Source organism: Megascapheus bottae, chromosome 4 (assembly GCF_031878675.1).
Source record: "Megascapheus bottae isolate mThoBot1 chromosome 4, mThoBot2.hap1, whole genome shotgun sequence".
Classification (NCBI taxonomy): Eukaryota; Metazoa; Chordata; class Mammalia; order Rodentia; family Geomyidae; genus Megascapheus; species Megascapheus bottae.
Window position 1 is genome coordinate 81,943,740 of NC_143512.1, and position 13,883 is coordinate 81,957,622.

General features: G+C 44.4%; 1 protein-coding gene across 1 annotated transcript in view; it reads right to left on the reverse strand.

The window, feature by feature from the left end:
• Adcy2 (adenylate cyclase 2) overlaps positions 1–13,883 on the reverse strand; it is a 221,954-nt gene that overhangs the window by 81,778 nt on the left and 126,293 nt on the right. Inside the window, exons 4-5 of the mRNA XM_090332144.1 lie at positions 3,633–3,781; positions 129–240 (exon numbers count right to left, since the gene is read on the reverse strand). Of these exons, the coding sequence (XP_090188270.1) occupies positions 129–240; positions 3,633–3,781 (261 nt within the window). The remainder of the gene's footprint in view (positions 1–128; positions 241–3,632; positions 3,782–13,883) is intronic.

Consider the following 13,883-nt stretch of genomic DNA (forward strand, 5'->3'; position numbering starts at 1 on the left):
AGGCACCATAGAGGCAGCCGCACTGATGGAGGGTGCTTTTTCCGACAAACGGGAACTATGGATAAAGGGTTAGTGATGAGTTCAGCTAAGGCAGACTGCCACCTCAGCCAGAGGCCATCTGTGCTCACCTTGGCAATCTGGTCGAACTTCCCAAAAAGCTCATTGAGCATGTGCACCAGCTCCCCTGGTGAGCAGTCACTTGCCAACCTGGTAAACCCGACGATGTCTGCGTACAGGATACTGCGGGGACAGGAGGGGGACAGGGTTTGAACGTCTGCATTTGTCAAGAAAGCCATCACCACTTTCCTCCAGCAATAGTGATTTTGTAAGGAGGATATCACTTTTTCCTGGGGGCATCAATGCGCCAACCCTTTGTGAACATGCCTATGGAAATGGTTTTCAGGTGTTACTTTTCTGCAGAGGAGCTGCAGCCAGCATTAGGGAGAGGAAGTCCTGCCAAGTCCCTGCTCCTCCCTTGCTTCTTGCTTACTTTGTAGAGCACTTGACCACTTTCCACCGCCAGAGCTCAGAGGATCACCTCAGAGTACAGTTCTACTTGAATCATCCTGACTTACATTACACAAATTCCTAAAGCAAAAGCAGCAGAAAGACAAAACCCAATCCTATTTCCATGGATTAAAAAAAGCCATATAATGAATGATTGTTGTCCTTAATGTACTATGTTGTCTCTCATCTCCTTTGCTGTCCCTTGGTTATCTCATATTGGTATAGTATCTCACTTTGTTATCTGATATATTGAACTTATTATTTGTACTTGGATATTTGAAATTTGATAGGGAAGGGGGGAAAACCAAGACGGGTGGGGGGTGTGGGGGGGGAGGGAAATGGGTACCAAGACATATGAAAGGGTATCAATGTATGTGAATTAATGCACCTTCTATCTGGCAAATATCATGTAACCCTTTTACTAATTACAATAAAAAAATATAATAAAAAAAATAAAAAATAATCTCTAAAAAAACCCCAACCATTCAGTGATTTTGAGCATTTATTATCTGCCAGGATACGGTAGACATGGTCAACATCTCTTGTGTTCATACACTGCTTGGTTAAATGGCGACTCCTTTGTAAATAAGAGAAGTAGCCATGGACTTGCTTCCTGAAGCTCATAGCTCATCTGGGGGCAGGAGCTTTCATGAAACATAAACACACCAAGGTGTATAATTGCAGCTGAGGAGGAGTGGGGTAAGGAAACCATGTCAGTGCTAGCACAGAATGGGGACCTGGGGGGCAGTGGTGAGGGCTCCTGGAAATGGGAGTGCGGTGCTTCCTGGTGGAGGCTACGGTGAGATTCCCCAGAGCTCTTCCTGTTCCTCTTCTTAGAATAGAAGAACCAGTACTGGTGTGGCTGCCATATCCTTTCCTCACAACAAGGTTTTTCTGGTTTCTAAAGGCCTTATAAAGAGGTGCAGATTTCTGCTGGTGCTTTGCGTATCTGCACAGTGAATATGATATAGCATGAGATGTTTGTTCTATAATGTAAAAATTACATTTCACACTCATTAGGATGGATAGTATCTAGACAAGAAAGAACGCAGAAAATAATAGCTATTAGCAAAGCACGTGGGAAAATTGGAACCTATGTGCATTACTGGTAGAAGGGAAAAAGGTGCAGCCCCCGTGGAAAACAACACAGTAGCTCCCCCAAAACTAAAATGTGGAGTGCTATGTAATTCAGAAATTCAGTTCGGGATTTGTAATCTCCATCCAAAAAAATAACACTAGGGACTCAGATGGCCATTAGTTCACAGCTACTTTATTCATTATGGCTAAGATAGCAGTGAACCAAATGTCCGTACAGACATACACACAGTGGAAACTCTTCAATGAAATTCTGACACGTGCATTCACAATCGGAGACTACGCAAAGTGACAATCAATGTTCAGGTCCAAAGGAGAAACCACACTACATGATTCCATTTACGTGAGGCTCCTCAAGTAGTCAAGAGTATCGGAAAGAGTAAGGCGAGTTTCTGGCTGAGAAATGAGATTTAGGTACCTAGCTCTGTACAGATCCCAGCTGTCTGTGAGTTTAATGATCCTGCCTCACATGCCACAGGACAGTGGCCGTGGAAAGTTAGTCTGAGATGTGTGCCTTCACGTGACACAGGTGGGATGACTGTCTTCGTGAGAAAACAGAGAGGAGCTGCCTGAGAACTTGACCACATTCTTTTGTAAGAGAGGCGTGGCTAACCACAAAGGAGACCGCAGGAAGGAAACAACGGCCAGATAATGCCACAGAAACCAAAAGATGGGGACGGCTTTTAAATATGAGTGCTCCTGAAATATATGTAGGGTTTTCTCTTACTTACCCAGTGGTGTTCTACTCCTTATATGCAATTGTATCCTACTCGGAATGGGTTTCTAACCTCACTTTTACATCTTTTGATGTCGGAATCACACATGTCATATGTCCTCCTTAGGATCTCATGTATTTAAGTTTTAGTTAACGTTGCTTTTCCTTAGCGAGCTGTAAGGTCTGAAGCAGCTAGTCCAGGGGAGATATGAATGTGTACGGAAGAGCCTGGACTGAGCCATGCACTAGATCCTGCTTCCCACACATGCTCGGGAGTATTCCATTTTGATGGCAGCTCTTACTGAAGTACAGGTCACGTCGTGTCTCTGAGAAGTGAGCGATCGTTGCAAAGCATGGCAAGGAGGCCTGGTGCCTATGCACAGCATTTACAGAGACCCGCCATGTCAAGGTAGGGAGTGAATGGAAGAACACAGCCCCAAAACATGAGGCACCAGGAGAGTGTGGGACACAGCAGTAAGCAAGGGTCCTGGCTCTTCAGTGGCTGGGCAAGAGGGCTATAACTAGGATCCTGCCCCAGGCCAGCCTAGAGCAAGGGTTGATTCCTCTCTAGAGTACAGGGAGAACTGAGGCCTCACCCACTTCTGCATCACTACCCAATGATGACATGAGGCTATTTTTTTTTTTTTTGGTCAGTCCTGGGCTTAAACTCAGGGCCTGAGCACTGTCCTTGGATTTTTCTCAAGGCTAGAACTCTACCACTTGAGCCTCAGCACCACTTCCAGCTTTTTTAGGTATGCGGTACCAAGGAATCGAACCCGGGTCTTGGTGCATGCTAGGCAAGCACTCTACCACTAGGCCAAACTTCCAGGCCCGAGGCTATTCTTTTGTTAGATGTTCATTTTCCAGGTACTCTGATTCCAGCCATAACTCCCTGGCATGTAACTAAGCCCAGGCTCGGCTTGGGAGACCAGTTAACTTTCTCAGTGCCTTAGTCTGGGTACACGTCAGTCCTCTGTGGCCTTTGCCACTGGTTGGCCATAGTTCAGAAGTCCATGTGCCCAGCGGAAAGTCAACTCTCAGCTCCCTGGCAGACATGGGCATCGCAGAGACCCCTTCCCCAGAAAGCCCTGTGCCTGGAAACCCCATTTCAAATCATCCTTGGCAGCGAGGACTAGAAATGACCTCTTAGGCCAGGTCACAAAAGGCTAGAAAGCCTCCAGCAGGCTGCAGCTCAAGGTGCGGCACAAAAATCAGGCCCGAGTGTATCCCCGGGTCCCACAAGGTAAGGATCCTAGAGAGATGCAGTTGAGTCCGGGCTCCCCCCTCTCCCCCCGCAGGGCTGCGGGGGCCTCACCTCACGTTGGTATGCCTCTTGACGTACAGGTTGTGGAAGTTGTTTGTGTTTTCCATTTGGCCAGCTTTGGGACCTTGGAGTCTCTGGATGATCTCAGCCTTCATTTCCATAGCTATGTGTGCTGGCAGCAAGGACAGCAGGAGACGCTCCTGGAACAGGGCAGGGAGGAGAGGAAACAAGATCCTGGTGACTATGGAGGTGGCCAAGCCATATTCCATATCACCACTGACTGGAGGGCTACGGGGTGCGGTGGGCACTCTTCCCCTTCAGTGAAAACACAGACTTTAGAAATAAGAATAAACGAAAGAAAGCCGGGGAGAGAAAGAAAAGCCATCCCATGTTCCAAGGTCAGGCTGTGTTATATTGCTAATTATTTATTGAGCCTATTATTTATTGGGTTGTAAACCTATGGAGCACTTCTCCGTGGGTAACAAAGAAAGGCAAACTTTATTTCCCAAAGGATATTATTTATCTATTTTTTATTCCAAAGTAGTCGAGCAGGACTAATATTAACATCCAAGATAAAAACCCTCCTTTTTTTTTTGCCAGCTTGTTCATTTGAGAGACAAAGCACAAGCTTTGTTTCACTTTAGAAAGGCAGCTAATATCCCATACTTCCTAAAACTGGCAGTCATACGTTCCCCAGTATTTCATTTCCTCCATGACGATTAGCCAGTCTCCTGCAATGATTCTCAACCATTGTCAGAGTAGAGTTAGAAATACCAGCTTCTGCCAAATACCTGTGAAATGTATCTGCCAATATATAAGAAGCCACAGGTGGATCACAAGGAAATCAGAACATATACCAGACAAAAGTCGGTGTGTTTTTTGTTTGGTGGATTCAGGAAATGCAGTAAACAATAAATATTACCATGTCCATGTCGTATTGTACTTACGTTAGCTAATTTTAGAGTGAATGTTCCATTCTCTTTAAGGAAAACACACATTTTTAATCTTCTAAAAATGTAGTGGCACAGAGTGAAGGGTTTCCTTATGGAATTTTCACACATGTCTATGATAATTGAGTGTACCCTGATTATATTCAACCCCTCAATTATTCTTTTCTGCCCCTCTGTTCCCCTCTTTCGCATCCCCATTCTGCATCTTCATTTCCTCCTTTGCATTTCTATGACCTCCTTTTCCCACAAAATTTTTAGTCATTGTCGTAGTTTTACTCCTCTTAATGGTGGAATGACTACTCTGTGTGTGTGTGTGTGTGTGTGTGTGTGTGTGTGAGTGTGTGTGTGTGTGTGTTCCATTTTCTTATGTCTCAGCCAATGACCTTCTCCTTACCTACCACATGTCCTTCTTCTAACCTGTCCCACTCCCTGCCTCCTCTCTCTGGAAACACCTCCGGAATGACAGACCATGCCATCGCCCTGTGATAAGGCTCACTTGGCAGAGACCTAAGGAAGACATTTCCAGGCAACAGCCCCCTCCCCTGTCTCTGTAATAAGATTGTGCGGAATCCCAAGGGCCAGTCCTTCCCGAAAGACAGATTCTACACCAAGGAGAGGAGTATCAAATTTAGTAATTCCCTCCCACCCCAGGCTCCTTTACCAACCAAATGTAAATTCCAGTCTCTATTTTAAACCCAAATGTAGAGCTCTACCCATATTTTTATTGGTGGTTTGAAAGATCTACAAGATAAAATTCATGTTACATAAAACGAAGTGTTTCACTTTCATTGTTTTAAAATATTCTTGTGACTTGAGGAATCAGTGAACGTGGGGAGCTGCCGGCCAGCTGCATAAAAGGCTAACTGGCTCCACTGGAGAGGAAGCATGCTCTGGCCAGGCGAGCTCACCGGTGTAGCCCAGCTCCAGGGGCAGGAGGCAGGGATGGCCCTGGGAGACAGTGCTGCACAGAGCTGAGCCTGCCATAAAGGCCTGAGCTCAAAATGATGAAATCAAGGAACTGTCCTGTAAACGTGTTTCACTCCCTTAACAATAAAAGGCTTGATCTGGAAGCAAAACCTGCAGGCTTTGCATCACAAGACTATCCCCTCTGCCTTCCTAGAGGTCACGGGAGAAGTGTTGAGTATTTTGGCACAAAGGACAGAGCTCAACACACTCCATAATGTGACAAGGTTAATATTTCAATAAACAATTTCTGCTTTTCGTAAAGTAGCTGCATGCTGTGCCCCCAGCTTTTTTTCTGGTTAATGGGAAATGACATATTATAAACTTTTCTTCCTAGGCTGGCTTTGAACTTTAATCATCCTGGTCTCAACCTCCTAATTAGCTAGCAGAACAGCCACAGGGGTCCAGCTGCTACTCTTTTTTATTGTTTTAAATGCAATTGCATCATGGCAGGATGGGGAGCCAATACTGGGAAGGAGGAGTGTGAGTGCACATTCTCCAGGAAGTAGCTATCAAACTGGCCACATATCAGATACCTAAGCAGCACAGGACCACACATGAGTCCACATCGAGGCGAGAAGGAAGCCCAAGAGTCATTTCACGCCATCCAGAAGCATCCTGAGTATCACAGGAAATGCATGTCTTCATTCACGGAGTCTGACTCCCATCCTGGCACTGCCCCAAACTGTTTTCTAGTCACCACTTCCCCTTAATAAATAGAGCATGTTTCTCAAAGGTCCCTCAGAATTCTTATTTTATATTGGTCAATTTCAAACTTGACTGGTCTTCATAGTAGAAAGATCTTATGCTTTATGCTTCTTGGATTACCTTACATCAAGAAGTGAGCCTCTTTTTACTTATGCCAGAGAGCAGGCCCCGCCCCTCTTCTGGAGTAGCAACAGGCCTTATCTTCTGTGCTGCTGCAATCACAGCTCCCCAGTCTGGGAGGAATCCTTAGGCTTTCTAAGTCTTGTGGGCTGGGAGATTTGGGGCTCCCTGTCAATGTAGGATTTGTGTTACTTGAGGGAACCATGTTTTACGTTTTGTAAAATTTACAGTCTTCTGTTTCAGAGATAATTATATCCTGCTAACTCCTACCCCCCAGGCTCTGATGCAAAGCCGAGAGAGGATGACAGCATTGCAGGGTTAGATCATAAGCAAGGAAGAGCGGGGCTGCTCTGGGCTAGCTCTTGAGGAGAACCTGTAGCTCCTGTGAGCAGGGTAAGGGCTGACATGCTGAGGGGCGGGGCGCAGCAATGGCTGGAGAATTTGTTATGCATGTGGGGAGGAGCGGCCTCGTTTATTTCGTAGTCTACAGAACTGTGATGCCTTGTCAAATTAAGATCAGCATGTACTTCAGAGAATCGCCATCGGGTTATAAAACATGAAGCCCTTTGGTTGCCTGCATGACTTGTTTTCTCCTGAAAATATTTATTTAAAATCGATGCTTCTGGACAACAGTAAAGCAAGATCAAGACTGGAATTGCTCAGCGGGAGGCAGGCGTGGTAGCTTCCACTTGAGTGGTGAAGACAAGACTTCAACCATCAAATTCAAGGGCCAGGGACGGCTCTACCTGTCCTGCTCTGATTTGGAAGTTCAAAGAGATGACCAGAAAACGTTTCAAGAGCAGATCGTAAAAAAGAAAAGTGGGGAGAACGAAATTACCACTCGTGCAATTACTATCTAGTTAGATGAAGTTACAGACGAAAGTGCTAATCAAGGCAAATTGTAAAGAATGTCTATAGTCACTGATGACAGGAAATTGGCATTTCTAAATGTGAACTGTTTACCATCAACTGTCAATTCAATTCTCTAAAATACAGCCTCTAGAGAGACAGAAATCACTTAGAAGGTGGCACAATGGTCCGTCCTCACTGGAGTTTGCAGAGCCCCTACGGACAGCCACAACTCCAGCCCTTCAAGCAGGTGCAGAGGACACAGCTACACAGCAGACCTCAGTGAGATGGCAGATAAGGCCTTACACCAGTCTCCCACAAAGTCTGAGCACACTGCATCCCCACACCAGCACTAAGAAACTGCCCCAAAGGGAACTTCATCTTCTAAACATGGCCTTTTCCTACTATAGACTCAATGATTCAAGTCCAACGGACTCTGATGGCTCATGCCATTAGCGTCATGCTCAGGCTTGTCATGGTTCAGGCTTGTGGTCCTAGCCACTTGGGAGTCTGAGAATGGGAGGACTGTGGTTCAAGGCCAGCCCCAGAAGAAAAATCATGGGGTTCCTTCTCCACCAGTAGGCTAGGTACAGAGGCATGTGCCTCTCATGCTATCTAGGCAAGAGGCGTACATTTTTTGCTAGTTCTGGGGCTTGAACTCAGGGCCTGAGCACTGTCCTTGGATTTTCTCAAGGCTAATGCTCTACCACTTGAGCCTCAGCATCACTTCCAGCTTTTTTTTTTTTCTATATATGTGTTACTGAGGAATCGAACATGGGTCTTCGTTCATGCTAAGCAAACACTCTTCCATTAGGCCAAACTCCCAGCCCTGTCCTTGGGCTTTCTCAAGACTAGCGCTCTGCCACTTGAGCTACATCACCATTTCCAGCTTTTTCTGTTTATGTGGTATCAACGATTCGAACTCACGGCTTCATGCATGCTAGGCAAGCACTCTACCACTAATCCACGCTCCCAGCTATGTCATACTATGTATATGGGAGGCTAAAATCAAAACAACTCTAATGACAGGCCAAGCCAGGAAGAAAAGTAAAGAAAGCTCTTTTCACAGAAAGAACCTAGACCCGGCAGCCATGCTTCACACATCCCAGCTACAATGGGAATCCTAAAATAAGCAAATTTCAGTCTAGGTACAGGCTGGGTGGAGTCCCATTTCCCATACTCTCTACTGTTGACAGTCCTCAAGCCACTTCCCACCAGCTGATTCCCATTCAGGCTAGGAGCCACCTTTGAGCATGAGTGGGATCTTCTGTCAGTGTATACTTGTGCCACCTGGCACCAGAGAAACACATATCACTGGTATTTGTTACTCAAAACAGCACAGAAAAGAGTTGGAGCAGAGAACATGTGGTTCCTCATATGAGAAATCGTTCCTTGACAGGACGTTGAACCGAGGAGATTTATAGACAAGGGACTTTGGGCTCCTTTCCCGGCACCCTCCTGAAGGGGGAATATCTATTATCTGATTTCTGCTGTAAATGCAATGCTGAGGTTCTGGTGTATGTGGGGGAAGCCAAAGTCTCTTCAATACTGTAACAGATGTCCAAATATTTGCTTACCTGCCCTGGTAAATAATGGCCCATACCAGCCTTCAGAGACACGACTCGACAGGTAAGGTCCCTCATATACTGTGTCTGCCTGAACTGTTGGTGATTTAGGCCCTGTTACAGTTATATCCTGTAATGGCTCATCAGAGTATGTATGTGTATGTCTGTATGTGTGTGTCTGTGCGTACGTATGCATGCATGTGCATGGGCACACACATGGTTTTGGGACCTGGGAACTGTGCCTGAACTCTTTTGTCCAAGACTAATGCTCTACTTGACTCAGAGCTCCACGTCTAGATTTTTTTAGGTGGTTAATTAGAGATAAGCATGAATATTTCTGCTCAGGCTGGCTTTGAACCATGAACCTCAGATCTCAGCTTTCTGATAGCTAAGATTGTCTAGCCTTATTCATTCCTGGCTACCCGTGCCCAGCTTGAACTATTGTTTTTGAGTTTTTTAAAAATTATATTTTGTTGTTGGGGTAATGTATAGAGGGGTTCTAGTTATATTGGTCAGATAGTGGGTATATTACTTCTCAAATCTTGATATCCCTTCTCATATTTTTTTCAACTATTATTTTTGTACATAAACTTTTCTGGTAAAAAATGAATAATAAAGATAGGTATCTAGCCACATGAATTCTCATTGTGCTAATCATCATTGTCCTAAGCTTCCTCAGATAAAAATTAAAGATGCAAGCAACAAATTACACCACAAAGTCATTATACAATAAAAATCAGTCATGGTTCCAGAATGTTTTTTTATAAGAAATGTAAATGAAATGACCATGGCTGAAACTCAAAAGAAAGGTGATCTACAGTTTGCTTGTTCACACACTTGATTTATTTCTGAAATGGACAGCAAATATATTTCATATATATGACCAAGCAATATCTTTTTTCTCCTGGTATTCCATAAAAGCATTCTTAATAAACCACAGAATTCATTCAGGGACTCCCCTCCTAAGTTTGCCAATGCGGTAATCTTTGAAGAGAATTGTATTCTAGTTTATCCACAAACATTGGACTCTTGCTCAGGATCACTGTGGGGACTTACACAGCTGAAGAACGCTGACATTATGTAACGGTTTTACTGCACATCATATGTGACAACAACTTGATTGGACCTTGCATCCCCTTGTAGTAAGGGATTTGATTTGCTGTTCCTAGCTCATGCACTTAAGTCTGAATATAAAAGATTTGGACCTTATCAGAATGTCAACTTCAGCAATATATAGGCTAAGCCTGGTGGGGCAGCCACCTGACCAGGTTTATAAGGGTACATGGAACTTACTTACATGTGTTCCCAAAGACACATGGAAGACATCCAGATAGCCCATGTCCTGGCCAGCCTGGCACCTTCCTCGCCATTCCCTAATCCCTTGGAATTTCACCTTACACATTTGCACCACCTGCCTCTCCTTCAGATCATAGTCTCCTGCTGTTGCACTGTTGGCATCTGGGGTGGATAGCTTTTCCTTGTGGGGTTGTCCTGCACACTGAGCAAAGGGTAGCAACATCTCCCCAGTAGACAGAGGCTTAGATTAGATTTTAGCTTCTGCCCACCGGGTGCCAATAAAACCTCCCATCTCCATAGAGACAAAATGAATGCCTCCAGGCACTGCAGAGTGTTTCCCTGGGGGTAGAATTTCCCTGTGGTTGAGAATCAGTGCTGTAATTTGAGAGCCCTTCATTGCACTTTTAAGATGTCGACTTTTCCCTCTTATGGCTCCCTTCCCCTTAGTTCTATTCTCTCCACCCTGAACTTCACAGACAGCACTTCAACTACTTTACTGCCCCTAGGACAGCCATATCCCCAGGAGACCTCTTCTTTCCCAGACTCCAAGACAAACATCAGAAGGCCATATCCAGTTCTACAGGAAGCTGTGACACGTCTGTATTCTAGGAGGGTACAGAAAGAAGAGAATCTATGCTGGAGAAAGCAGAGTTCAGGAACTCCACTGGAAAGCATCACCTCCCACCCCGCACTCGTCTTCCTCCAGCTAAGGCTGACAGAACAGCCAATGTTCAAGCAGAAATGTTCAGATGACTTTTGATGGCAGAACTTTTCTTCTCCTCTGCCTACTGTGACTCCCAGCTCCAGGACACCTGCCACCCATCTGATGGCGAATCCCTTCTGGGAAGTCCATCCTCTGGTATACTGCACCACCCTGACTCCTCCATGGCTTCCTCCTTCCAACTCATATGTAGCCACAGCTTGAACTGGAGAATGTCTTGCCCTTGGCTTGCTGGAGGCTGGCACCCTCCTATGGTTTTTAGCACCTTCCTTTGCTAAGATCATCTTCCCCAAGCTGTCAGATGCATTTGCAAACCCACCCTACTTCTCCTAAGAGCTGTCCTGCAGGACTCCATACCTCCCTCCCTTAACTGGTTTAAAGCTCAGGTGCCACGTAGGCAGTGGCACCTGAACTCTACCGAAGTCACTTGTTTCCCTCAGGTGCACTGGACTATGTGTTTTTAGTATTTTCTGCCCAGCACAGAACAGAGTGTGGAGCGCAGCGTGCGGAACACTTAGAAAGCCTCTGCTGGATGGATCCAGAAAGGACACATGAACAGTGACTGAATGGGTCTCCACCAGGAGCTCCTGGCATTGTCTGGTTCCCTGATGGCCGAAGTTCTACAAGAAGATGATCCAGTGTTTGCTCTGCCTCTCAGCAAGGGGACAGTGTGAAAGCATGGAACTTCTTGGCCCTGGGTGTCCTTGTGAGCATGAGTGTGGAATATTTTAGCTCTAGTTCTCATCTACTTTGTCAGGTGTCAGAAGGAGACACCCCAAGTGTGACAGCAGAGATGGAAATGCATTCAGAATTCTATTTTGGGCTACTGTTGAAACCTGTAATTTTCTCCACTAGAAGAAAAGATGAGAGGATTACATTCTACCTGTGTCTTTTGTATGTGTGCATTTGTATCCACACACATGTTCTGACTATGCCACGACATCCATCGCTGTGTCTGTGTGAACACTCAACATACTTCTATACTAGGAAGAAAGAAGATTTTAATTTATTTTGCATATTTTCTTTAAAGTTTCTGAGCTAGGTATCAGTGGTTTATGCCTGTAACTCTGGCTACTCAGGAGGCTGGGATCTGAAGACCATAGTTGGAAGCCAGCCTGGGTGTGAAAGTCCATGAGGCTCCTTTTTTCAATATACTATCCAGAGAAAGTCCAAAGTGGCACTGTGGCACTAATTTCTGATCTTTCTGGATCTGATGAGGTAGTACTTTTCTTTTCATTATTCTGCAGGTACAAGTCTGAGCACTAATGTAAATGACTTAGGCCAAGACTCACCCTGTGTCTGACTCTTAACTACCCAGCCTGATGGAAGGCTAATAGCCCAGAATGCAGTGTGGAGGAAACTAAGAGGAAATGAATAACTTATGAACCACAGTCCTGCCAAAGTGAAAAGAAAGCAAATTTTCTGCCAGAAAACTAAAACAGAGGATCAGCATGGGAACGAAAGTGATGGGTAATAAGACAGGTCTATATTGAATTAAAAAGCATAGCTGTTGATTAATTTGAAGAAGGTTGAGATATATGCTCATGGGAATTTTCTACCTCATTATGCCAACAAAAATACTAGTTAAAACAGTAAATAGATTTTTAAGAGTATTGTTGAGGTGTGCAAAGCTAAAGTCTGATAAGATTGAAAGCTATGATTTCTCAAGAAATGTCATTCTTACCAGCTTGTCAGTGCTGCCTGAGCGCTGCACTGGAAATGCATTTCAGTCATTGGCTATTATAAAGTGTGTTGCGTCAAAAGTAGAGATTTAGAACAACAGAAAGTTATTTCACCCTCTTTTTTTGGGTGGGATTCAGTAGATGGCGCTGATTGATGGTTGTGCTTTGGACAAATCACATGACTATTCAGAGACAGGGTTGTCCAGGCCCTATGAGATATCTGCTTAATTTCCAGTATCTTTCTTTCAAAGATTTCTGTCTGGCGGTGGTTTCTGAGGATCCCCTTGGAATTTCTGCCTCAAGTTTGGCCACAGCTCCTCTCCTAGGCTATGCTAACTTCTATAAGAATGTTCTCAAGGAAGCAATCCCACAAACTGGAAGGCAGTCTTCAAGATCTCCTATGGTTTGGGCTCCCAAACCTCTACCACATGACTCATTGTGTTCTAGACACAACTTGTGCATGACTGAAGCGTTAATCAATGAGGGAATGAAAGAATTAGCAAACCACAAACTTCAAGACCACTCTCAGCCATCCTGAATTCCACCTGGACTTTCTGTGACTTTACCTTGTGTCCAGCCCCACACTTAGTGACACTCTCTCATGCCCTTCTCATCACCCAAGGATTTGCTCTAGGGTAATTATATACCATAGAAAGAATGGGGTCCAGGGAAGGCTACGATGAGATTTCTATGCTGTGCTCTGTCATTACATTTTGACTTTTACCAAAAATTAGTAATTGGCAAGTATTTTTTAGAAATCTTTGAAAGATGCTGGAAATTAAGCAGATATCAACAAATAGAACTACTAATTTTCAATTCATTATACCTTTCTTTTAGATATGAGTCCATATAAATGAAAAACAGTATTTTGGGGGGTGGCCTTAAGGCCTGAACTTGGGGTCTGGGTATAGTCCCTGAGCTCTTCTGTCAAGGCTAGTGCGCTACCATTTTGAGCCACAGTGCCACTTCTGGTTTTAGGGTGCTTAACTGGACATAAGGGTCTTATGAACTTACCTGCCTGGGTTGGTTTTGAACTATGATTCTCAGATCTCAGTCTCCTGAGTAGCTAAGATTACAGGTGTGAGTCACCAGTGCCCAGTTAGAACAAGCATTTTTTAAACAAAGTCCTATTGTTGTTTTGGCAAGAAAATAAAAGCAAACAAAATTGTCTGTGACTTTTTTTTAGTAAATAATTTTGAAAACAGAGGAAGTTTAAAAAATGGCAGTAAGATTTTTTTCATGATTCATTCTTAAGTGGTCCACTAAAATATCTAGAAATATTATTCCATTTAGTGATTTTACCAAAATAGTTTTTCAGTTGTTAGTAAAAGCACACACCATAATACTACTGAAGGCAAGGTAAATTCTGCTATGACACATACAATTTATTCCACTGCAGAGGTATTGAAAAGAATCATCCCAGTTCAGTACATGGATCCCAGTCTTCG